General features: G+C 41.4%; 1 protein-coding gene across 1 annotated transcript; it reads left to right on the top strand.

Moving 5' to 3' along the window:
• The first annotated feature begins 10,528 nt into the window (after positions 1-10,528).
• On the top strand, positions 10,529-11,179 carry LOC145805781 (serine/threonine-protein phosphatase 7 long form homolog). Its single transcript, XM_082900991.1, has 2 exons — positions 10,529-10,600; positions 10,709-11,179. The coding sequence occupies exons 1-2, from the start codon at positions 10,529-10,531 to the stop codon at positions 11,177-11,179; spliced, it is 543 nt and encodes a 180-aa protein (XP_082757117.1).
• Positions 11,180-11,977: the final 798 nt, after the last annotated feature.

The following is an 11,977-nucleotide window of genomic DNA, read 5'->3' as shown; positions in this document are numbered from 1 at the left end:
TATGGCCATTCTGTATGATCCGTTAGTATGAAACAAAGTGCTGTACAGAACTAAGTGCTGCCATGCGAGTCACCTCTAGAATCCGTGCAAGCCACCTCTTGAGTTCATACATACATGATAAGGGCTTTATGCCATTCTGTTAAGGGCTTTACGCCATTCTGTTAAGGGCTTTACGCCATTCTGTTAAAGGCTTTACGCCATTCTGTTAAGGGCTTTATGCCATTCTGATAAGGGCTTTATGCCACTCTGTTCAAGGGCTTGAAACCATTCTGTTTAAAGTTTAGGCCTAAGGCCACACTGGAAATAATTACAGGATAAGTTAACTATATGCTCTCTGCACTTATACATGTCCATTGCCACTCACGTTAAATGTTAAATTGTTTATGTATTACTATTCACTGAGCTTGGCTCACTTTATGCTATGTCTGTTTCTGTAGGTGCTCCACCTGGAGGTCAGTCTTAACCCATGGCTTCCATTCCTCCTTGGTCAACCTCAGAGTGTCCAGGCACCAAAATGAAGGCAGCTCATTTTACAGAGTTTTGTTAAGCTTTTAGTTTTGTACCCTGATGGTCTGTTTAAGGTTAAAGTGTATATAATTCTTTTACCCTCTAATGTTTCTGTTATACACCAATCTTGAGGGCTGGGTCTGTATATGTATGTGTACATAGCTAAATTCTCCGAGGCATGTCTCTATATGTCTATTTGCCATATGTTCTGTTTGTGATCCTGGCATAGTAGCGATGGCTCAATGGATGTTTTGTACGTTGTTATATAAAACTAAATGCTTCCGTTCAGGCCCCATATCTTATATACATCGAGTTAAGTGTCCGTTTTTGAAGTGGTCATGCCCGAACTTTTAGGGGCAGGTTCGGGGTGTGACAGTCCCCTAGCACGTACGGACTTTCAAAGTTGTCATCCAAAACAAAACTTATACTTAGCACACAAAACAGGGATAATCATTCATGCTTGATTAAATACTTTTCAAAACAAAGCAAAGCAAGGCTTATCAAAACATTATAACATAGCTTTATTAAAGATACCACTTACATAGTTCTTCAACGTCGGGGTCAAGCGAGAGTCCAAGTCCTACAAACACATGGCAAAGTCTATTGAATGCACTTTCAAACAAACTTTACATGAATGCAAATGATCTCGATATTCCTTCAAAACTAAGTCAAACCGAAACAAAACACTGTTTCTCATCTCGGGAAAACTTGCTAGGCACCAACTAGGTCTTGGCCGAGGTCCTACACCTCCTTGCCGAGGTATGGCCCCCGATGGCCATATTCAAGGAAATGAAGTTGGGAAAATCTGGGTTTCCCTTTCTTGAAGAACATGAACATGAAGAACATGGATGCAAAGATCATAACTTATCATTACAAAATCTGAGATTTCATGCTATGAATTCAAAAACATGGACCTGGGTACCCATACTCGAAGATCTTATGAAAACAAACACAAAAACATAAATCTTGATGCAAGCTTTCGGATCAAACAAGGCTTTTATTCAAGAACACATGAATGACACTTTCTCTTTCTAAAACCAAACTTTAAATCGATGCATGGCTTACAAATCGTGTTCGATCATGCAATGCAGCTAGATGAACAATAAGAACAACAAGAGTAGATTAAGATTCTAACCTCGAAACACGAATCAAACGGTTTGAACTCTAAAGAGCAAGCTTAGAAATCTATTTCCTCTCTAAGAACTCCTTCTACCTCTTCTAGAGCTTCTCTCTCCTCAAGAACAAAGGCATACAATAAATGATACATTTCTCTCTCTGCCGGCTGATTTAACACTCAGTCGGACACGTGGCAATGACTGGTTGGCTCTACTAAAAAAGGTGACTGAGTGAAAAGACAAGACCATGACAAAGTGTGTTCGACAAGCAAGATGGCATAGGCACTCCGGCAGGTAAAGATCTCGGCTAAAAACAAGGCATCGGTAAGTAAGGAACAATGATCTCGGCTAGGAAGGACAACACTTGGCCTAGCTGTGCCACACCTCGGCCTAGATGTGCCACACCTCGGTCTAGGTCGCACCAATCCAGGAACAAGATGACTTAAGCGCAAGGTAATATCTCGGCCTAGATAATACACATCTCAGCCTTGGTGATGAACACCTCCTCCTAGATGATGACATCTCGGCCAACATGCCTTGGTGAAGGTGGAGGTCAACCAAAGTGGTTCCAAGATGGTTCTAAGCTTAAGGTGACCTCGGCTTGGATTAACCTAGGCTAAACACACACACCAAACAAGGAACAAAGCATGCAAGTAATACTTATGCAAGACAAATCAAGGTTTTGCGAATGCAACATATCAAGACAAGATCATGGGATATATGCAAGCCTGACTAAAGTAAAGTGAGGGTTGTTACATCCTGCCCTCCTTAAAGAAGTTTGGTCCCCAAACTTAAGTTACCTTGCTCTATAAATAACTCCGGATGTCGGATTTTCACTTCTTCTTCCTTTTCCCATGTAGCCTCCTTGCCATAATGCTCCTTCCATTCAACCTTTACCATCGGTATCGACTTGTTTCTCAACTGTCTCACTTGTCTGTCAATAATTCTCATCGGTTTCTCCTCGTAGCCTAAATCTTCCTTAATCACAATCCCGGAGTAATCAATTACATGCAGTGGATCCCGAATATACTTCCTCAACATCGAAATTTGGAACACACTGTGAACTTGACTTAGTTCTGGTGGTAAAGCCAGTCTATAGGCAGCTGGGTTAACCTTCTCAAGTATTTCAAACGGCCCGATGTAACGAGGTGCTAACTTACCTTTCTTCCCAAATCTGGAAGTTCCTTTCATTGGTGAAACCTTCAGGAATACATGATCCCCAACTTCAAATTCCAACTCTCTTCTTCTCTGGTCGGCATAGCTCTTCTGTCGACTTTGAGCAGTTTTGATCCCTTGTCGAATGAGCTTAATCTTCTCGGTTGTAACTTGAACTAGCTCGGGGCCAATCAAAGCTTTATCTCCCACTTCAGTCCAACATATCGGCGATCTACACTTCCTTCCATACAAAGCTTCGTACGGCGCCATGCCAATGCTAGCTTGATAACTGTTGTTGTAAGCAAATTCTACAAACGGTAGATGTACTTCCCAACTTCCCTTGAAATCTAACACACATATTCTGAGCATATCTTTGAGTGTCTGAATCGTTCTTTCTGTTTGTCCATCGGTCTGGGGATGAAAAGTTGTGCTAAACTTCAACTCGGTTCCCAAAGCTCTTTGTAAACTCTGCCAAAATCTAGAAACAAACTTCGGATCTCAGTCTGACACAATGGACATCGCCACTCCATGAAGTCTCACAATCTCATTCATATACAGTATAGCAAGTCGGTCAGCATTGAATGTAGTCTGAACAGGCAAGAAGTGTGTTGACTTAGTTAATCTGTCAATGATAACCCAAATTGAATCCACGCCTTTCTGTGTCCTCGACAAACCAACCACAAAGTCCATGGAGATGTGTTCCCATTTCCACTCAGGAATCGGCAAAGGTCGAAGTAGTCCTGCTAGCCTCTGGTGTTCTACTTTCACTTGTTGACAATGCAAACACTGGGATACAAACTCGGCTATTTCTCTTTTCATATTCGGCCACCAAAAAGTTTGTTTCACATCTTGATACATCTTAGTGTTCCCTGGATGAACAGCAAATCTGGAACCATGAGATTCCTGCAGAATCTTTCTTTTTAACTATGGAATGTTGGCCACGCACAATCTTCCTTCAAACTTAAGTACCTGATTTTCAATAGTGTACCCTGACCTCGGCTTAGTGAGAATCTCATCAGCAACTTTCTTGAAGAATCCGTCTTCTATTTGTCTGGCCTTCACTTCCTCTATAGCGGTCGGCTCCACTAAAATCATGGCTAAGCATGCCAGACTTCCAACTGATTTTCTGCTCAATGCGTCGGCTACTGAGTTTGCTTTACCTGGGTGATACTGAATTTGCATGTCGTAGTCTTTCAATAACTCAAGCCACCTTCTTTGCCTCAAATTTAGCTCCTTCTGAGTGAATAAGTACTTTAAACTCTGATGATCTGTGAAAACTTGGCAAGAAGCCCTATACAAGTAATGACGCCAAATCTTCAAAGCAAACACCACGGCTGCTAGCTCTAAATCATGGGTAGGGTAATTCTTTTCGTGAGGTTTCAACTGACGGGAGGCATACGCTATAACCTTACCTCCTTGCATTAACACGCAACCCAATCCCTTATGTGAAGCATCACTATAAATCTGAAATTCTTCTTTGTCTGACGGTAGTATAAGTTTCGGTGCTGTAACCAACCTCGTCTTTAACTCTCGAAAAGCTGATTCCCTATCCTTGGTCCATTCATACGCCACTCCTTTCTGAGTTAGTTGTGTCAGTGGTACTGCAATCCTTGAGAAATCCTTCACAAACTTCCTGTAATAGCCGGCCAAACCCAGAAAACTACGAATCTCGGACACATTAGTCGGCGTCGGCCAATTCACGACAGCTTCAATCTTACTTGGATCAACAGAGATTCCTTCTTCATTAATCACATGGCCCAAAAATGAAATGCTGGAAAGCCAAAATTCACACTTGCTAAGCTTGGCATATAATTTCTTGTCTCTTAGGATTTGTAAGGCTAGCCTCAAATGCTTCTCATGCTCATCACCACTCTTGGAATGGATCAGTATGTCGTCGATGAAAACAACCACGAACTCATCTAGGTACGGCTTAAAAACTCTGTTCATCAAATCCATGAATGCTGCAAGAGCATTGGTCACTCCGAAAGGCATTACCAAAAATTCGTAGTGGCCATACCTTATCCGAAAAGCAGTCTTCTCAACATCCTCGGCCTTAACCTTCAGCTGATGGTAGCCCGACCTCAGATCAATCTTAGAAAAGACCCGTGCCCCTTGTAGTTGATCAAGTAAATCATCAATCCTCGGCAATGGATATTTATTCTTAATGGTCACCTTATTTAGTTCTTGGTAATCGATACAAAGACGAAGTGTACCATCCTTTTTCTTGACAAATAGAACTAGTGCTCCCCAAGGTGAAGTGCTCGGCCTAATAAATCCCTTGTCCAACAATTCTTGTAATTGTAGTTTCAGTTCCTTGAGTTTGGCTGGGGCCATTCTATAGGGTGTTTTGGAGATAGGTTGGGTTCCCGACATAACATCAATCGTAAATTTTATTTCCCTATCCACTGACTGGCCAGGCAATTCATTTGGAAAGACGTTGGGGAATTCTCTAACCACTGGGATGTCGGCTAACTCAACATTTCCATTCAATTTACTTAGTATACTACACAAATAACCTTGACACCCCTTTTGGATCAACTTATAGGCTTTCATGGATGAGATTAAGTAAGGTGGGGGTACTACTCCTTTACCCTGGAAAATAACCTCGGCTTGATTTGGGGGTTTCAGTGTGACATTCTTTGAAACAAAATTAATAGATGCATGATTCGCTACTAACCAGTCCATTCCCAATATGACATCAAAGTGAGTCGTGCTTAACGGCATTAAATCAACTAATAATTCTACGCCCTCAATCACAACGACACACGCCCTATAAATGGATGCAACAATCATAGTTCTCCCAGATGGAGTAGACACATATAACACATAATCAAGGGGTTCTTGTTCTCTATTTAATTTCTCGGCAAACTTAGCAGATACAAATGAATGTGTAGAACCCGAATCAATCAATATGTATGCATCTTGAGAGCAGATTGAGAGTATACTTGACACGACTGTCTCAGCATTCTAAGTGTCTCCTGGTACCAATGCAAAAACTCTGCCCTGTCTCGTCTGGGCCCATCCGATGTTATTTCTCTGTGCGAAGCCCGAGGTACTCCCATTCTTCTTACCATCATCAGTCATTGCCTTCGGACAATCTTTCACGCGGTGACCCATTTTGCCACATTCAAAACAAGCTCCTGATGCCCAACGGCAAACTCCGGAATGAGGTTTCCCACAACTTGCACACGTCGGCTTAGCATTACCTTCTTGGTTCGAGTTGTTGAAGCTGTCCACATTCGCTTTCTTCTTGGCGTTAAACGGAACTCGGCGACTATCATAGTTCTATCTCTTCCTCTGGCTCTCTCCTGAATTCTGATATCGGTTCAAGTTAGCTTCTGCAAGGATGGCCTTGTCCAATACTCCGGCGTAAGTCGGCATGTTGAGCATGTTAACTCGATCTTGTATCGGCCCATGATGCCCACTTTCAAACTTCCTGGCTTTTCTATATTCATCATCGACTATGTGAGGCGCATATCTCGCCAACTCGATAAAAGCATGGTCATATTCGGCCACTGTCCTGCTACCTTGTGTTAGAGTCTGGAACTCTGTCGTCTTGCGGTCTCGAACGCTAAGGGGAAAGTGTTTGTTATAAAATAACTCCAAAAATCTGGCCAAAGTCAAACCTGGGTTGCTTTCTCGGGTCATCATCCACCATCTTCGTGCATCGTCGTCTAGTGTGAACGCGGCCAATGACACCTTCTGGGCATTGGTGCTGGGAAAAATCTCAAACAGTTTCTCCATTTCCAAGACCCATGCCTCGGCTTTCATCGGCTCTATACCCCCAGAGAATCTCGGCGGTTTCATTTTCTTAAACTCTCTGATCAGGGCTATGGTGCCGTCCCCATATAAAGCTTGCTATGGAGGCACTTGCGGCGCTGGAGGAGGTGGAGATGAAACTACATGTCGGCCGTTTGTCTGCGCGGCCTGAGTAGAGGTAGTACTAGCGTCTTGTGGCCTAGGTTATCTCAACTCACAGACCAAACCTTCGACCAATCTCTCTAATTTGTCCAATCTGTCTTCGAGATGATCTCAGCCAACTGGTGGTCTACCCCTCCTCATAATGCTAAGAGTATGCAAAATGTGACTTTAAAACAAAACGATCAAATAATATGCATGTAAATAACAAATAGTCACGCTGAGATGATGCACACATTGTCAAGTAGCAAGCATTATGATGCAATCCTAACATCAATTCTAAGGGAAATCCTATGCTTTTTAGGACTCGAAGTGTGTGAGTAACGTACTATAAGAAACTTGGGCTCTGATACCAATCTGTCACGACCCCATTCCGCCCCTAGTAGAACGGTGCCATGATGGCCAGTAATCCGAGATTACCAAAGGCCAACTTCCAAAATTCGCACACAATCAGAGTATAAATATATGGGGCTCACAAGTGCGGAAGCAATATATATACAATTCTAATTAGTCCCTAAGAGCTGTGCATAAGTCAAATGGAATGACATACATCTTAACAAGGTCTTACAACTTGGGTACAATAAAATGAAGTACAAAAATACATCTTGACCAAAAGGCTTCTCGAACCATCATATACAAAATACAATGAAATGTAAGCTAAGAAGCATGATCTTCAAGATGCTACAAAATGCGAATCCAAAACAAGTTGCAAAGCACATCTAGGCGTCGCCGCCGTCCTGCTCATCACCTACATATATATAGAGAGAGTGAGCTTGGATACTCAGTGAATGGTACAAGTAATAAAGGGTTTGCATGAATAATATCCGGGATCTTTATCAAAGCGATACACATTATATCTTGTACAAAATCAAAGAAAAAACAAGTTCATCTAACAAGTCTTTCAAGCTTCATCAATCAAAGTCTTTCAAGGCTTTCAAGTTTCAAGGGATGACATTAACAAAGGTTGTGCTACAAATGCTTATAGTCCCCTAGCACGTACGGACTTTCAGAGGTTGTGCTACAAATGCTTATAGTCCCCTAGCACGTACGGACTTTCAAAGTTGTGCTACAAATGCTTATAGTCCCCTAGCATGTACGGACTTTCAAAGTTGTCATCCAAAACAAAACTTATACTTGGCACACAAAACAGGGATAATCATTCATGCTTGATTAAATACTTTTCAAAACAAAGCAAAGCAAGGCTTATCAAAACATTATAACATAGCTTTATTAAAGATACCACTTACATAGTTCTTCAACGTCGGGATCAAGCGAGAGTCCAAGTCCTACAAACACATGGCAAAGTCTATTGAATGCACTTTCAAACAAACTTTACATGAATGCAAATGATCTCGGTATTTCTTCAAAACTAAGTCGAACCGAAACAAAACACTGTTTCTCATCAAGGGAAAACTTGCTGGGCACCAACCAGGTCTTGGCTGAGGTCCTACACCTCCTTGTCGAGGTGTAGCCCCCGATGGCCACATTCAAGGAAATGAAGTCGGGAAAATCTGGGTTTCCCTTTCTTGAAGAACATGAACATGAAGAACATGGATGCAAAGATCATAACTTATCATTACAAAATCTGAGATTTCATGCTATGAATTCAAAAACATGGACCTGGGTACCCATACTCGAAGATCTTATGAAAACAAACACAAAAACATGAATCTTGATGCAAGCTTTCGGATCAAACAAGGCTTTTATTCAATAACACATGAATGACACTTTCTCTTTCTAAAACCAAACTTTAAATCGATGCATGGCTTACAAATCGTGCTCGATCATGCAATGCAGCTAGATGAACAATAAGAACAACAACAGTAGATTAAGATTCTAATCTCGAAACACAAATCAAACGGTTTGAACTCTAAGGAGCAAGCTTGGAAATCTATTTCCTCTCTAAGAACTCCTTCTCCCTCCTCTAGAGCTTCTCTCTCCTCAAGAACAAAGACATACAACAAATGATACATTTCTCTGTCTGTCGGCTGATTTAACACTCAGCTCGAACATGTGGCAACGGCTGGTTGGCTCTACTAAAAAAGGTGACTGAGTGAAAAGACAAGACCATGACAAAGTGTGTTCAACAAGCAAGATGGCATAGGCACTCCGGCAGGTAATGATCTTGGCTAAAAACGAGGCATCGGCAAGTAAGGAACAATGATCTCGGCTAGGAAGGACAACACTTGGCCTAGCTGTGCCACACCTCGGCCTAGATGTGCCACACCTCAGTCTAGGTTGCACCAATCCAGGAACAAGATGACTTAGGCGCAAGGTAACATCTCGACCTAGATAATACACATCTCGGCCTTGGTGAACACCTCCTCCTAGATGATGACATCTCGGCCAACATGCCTTGGTGAAGGTGGAGGTCAACCAAAGTGTTTCCAAGATGGTTCCAAGCTTAAAGTGACCTCGCTTGGATTAACCTAGGCTAAACACACACACCAAACAAGGAACAAAGCATGCAAGTAATACTTATGCAAGACAAATCAAGGTTTTGCAAATGCAACATATCAAGACAAGATCATGGGATATATGCAAGCATGACTAAAGTAAAGTGAGGGTTGTTACAGTGACAATCCATTCGAGTACGTTGATCCAGTATATAGGCTTCCTATATACATGAGGGTTTGGGAAACAAAATTCAATCCAATACCGCATCAAGATTATTGGGATGATCCACAGTGGACCTTAATGCCTAATATACTTCGTCTGCGAGAAGTAAAACAGGGTCGTACATCTATGTCTCGTATTCCAAATGAGATGGATATATCAGATAGGCGTTTGACCGCTCGTTGCAATGAGTGCCAGTAGACAGGTCATGACAGGCAAACATGTCCAGCGCGACTTGGTCGATGAAGACTATGTAATACTTACATATTGTAATAGATCATTTTTTAATTCTTTATTTGTAATAGATCATTTAATTATTTATTTTGTAATTCATTATTTGTAAACAGGGTCGTACATTTAAATAGATCATTTTTTATTTGTAATAGATCATTTCTATTTTTTTATTCTTTATATATTGTAATTGTTTGATTTCCTTGAAAAAATTTGCAACTAACATACTAAACAAATAAATTAAACTAAATATGTATGCAAAATATTTAACTATACCACATAGGCCTATGTTTTTTATTCTCTACTTGATTGAAAATGTCTATTACAAAATTTTAGTGAAAATCACATAGTTCTTCTACCATTTTAAAATTTATTATTTATGAATAAATTTAATATTTTCGAATGCTGCAAGCATTTTTTACATTTACAATTTATGAATCAGATCAACGTAATTTACAAATTTTATACTTGATTGGAACTTTTGCCATTACAAAATCAATAATGAAGTTTTGATTTTGTATATGCCATGAATGTAATTAGCAACCTCTTATTGAACAAAAAATTCTCATTCAATTTTTTCGCAAATATTTACGTACGAAAACTATCTACTTGTTACTGGTCATTATTAAGCTTATGTAACTGAGACCCTTAAATGATTTTGTAAAAGATTTCTATATTAGTTATAGCATACATAACGATAGGTTCTGTTGAATTGCTTATCATATTTAATGGCACATAAATTGATAAATTTAGATTTTAGTGAATTGCTTCTCAATGGCACACAAATTGAGAATTTTAAAAGAATCGACCACATTTGTTTTTCAAGTCGTTATGTATGGAATAATTTGAGTTTAATTGTTATAGTTAAATTACATGCTCACCAATACAGTTTTTGTAAATAGTCGTCCACATTTGTTATAGTCGTCATGTTATGATTGAATGAGACTTTTATTATTATGATCTAGTATTTCACTTGTACAAGCTTCATGGCACATCTACCTGATGAGGTACCACTTTTCAGTCATCCACATCGGGTTGACAGTATATGGGAGGATCCGGTATGCAATAACGTTTGTTGGACTTTACGCTTACAATGAAACTACCCTGCATTTTGTTTTATATTACGTGGTAATGCTATAATTTAAACTGCTCCTTCTGTTATGCAGGACGAGGCACGCATCGTAGTGACATGCCGGCGGGGAGATTATGGCCTGTGGGAGCGTCCATTGGACCATAGAGTCTTGCAGTGTCTACTACGCGCGGGTTTCTATGGTGTCTATCGTATAGGCCATATTAGACTGGACCACCCACTCATCACTGCTCTCATCGAGAGGTGGCGCACAGAGACTCATACATTTCATTTTCCGATCGAGAAGGCCACTGTCACATTGCAGGACGTATCTGTCCTATATGGTCTACAGATTGATGGGCGAGCAGTTACTGGACCTGACCCACCATTGACGAGGGACCAGTGGATAGCCCTATGTGCTGAGCTACTGGGAGTAGCACCTACACCTGCAAACTTACAAGCAGGTAGACTGAGGGTCAGGTGGCTGTCCAAGCAGTTTCAAGGCCATCTTCCAGATCAGGCTCCAGATGAGTTAGTACAGCAGCATGCCCGAGCATATATTCTGTGACTTATTAGGGGGGTACTTCTCCCTGATAAGTCACAAAACCTACTAAAGCTGATGTATTTGCCACTGTTGAGAGACATTGACGCGATCGGCCAGTACAGTTGGGGCGCCGCGGCTTTGGCATGCTTGTATAGCATGTCGAGCATCTCAGGTGGGTGCGAAGGAGATCGGAGGACCCTTTGTCTTGCTACAGGTTAGTAAGAATTTTATAACATGTCAATTCATTTTGTATGGCATATATCAGTATTGTAATTGCATTCAAACTATTACAGATTTGGGCGTGGGAGAGATTGATTCGCATTGTCCTATCTAGGCGACAACTGGTTGCTCCTAGTGAGGTTCCCATTGGCCAGGGAGACATGTAGTTACCAGCCGGACCTCGAGGTAGCCAGTGGAGGGTTAACATGGGCCACGAGGTCGTATCGACCCACGTAGTCATCGTGTATAGAGACCAGCTTGACCGGATAATAGAGGGCGAGGTATGAAATTGAAATACCTAAATTTTAATTGTCATATGCAGTGTATATGTTCATGAGCAATTTTTAATAGACTTGTCGTTATTGTAGTTTATCTGGCAGCCTTATGCTGGGGTCCTCAGTACGCTCCCAGACTATTGCCGACTAGGTGAGGAGATATGGATGGCGAGAGTGCCACTCATTTGTTTTGACGTGGTTGAGTGGCATCTCCCTGATCGTGTCCTCCGACAGCTTGGTCGGGTCCAGTCCGTGCCGGATCGGTGCCACACTGAGTGGCGGTTGCATGCGACTGATAGACGTGGCCGAGCCGACACTGACTGGAGTC

The sequence above is a fragment of the Camellia sinensis genome, chromosome 13, assembly GCF_055761805.1.
Source record: "Camellia sinensis isolate YWXY chromosome 13, ASM5576180v1, whole genome shotgun sequence".
NCBI lineage: Eukaryota > Viridiplantae > Streptophyta > Magnoliopsida > Ericales > Theaceae > Camellia > Camellia sinensis.
The sequence above is the reverse complement of the archived record's forward strand: the minus strand, read 5'-3'. Positions and strand labels throughout refer to the sequence as shown.

Coding starts and splice junctions, on each gene's coding strand:
- LOC145805781 (XM_082900991.1), top strand. CDS start 10,529: ATGGCACATCTACCTGATGAGGTACCACTTTTCAGTCATCCACATCGG. Junction 10,601..10,708: donor ACAGTATATGGGAGGATCCG/GTATGCAATAAC, acceptor TCTGTTATGCAG/GACGAGGCACGCATCGTAGT.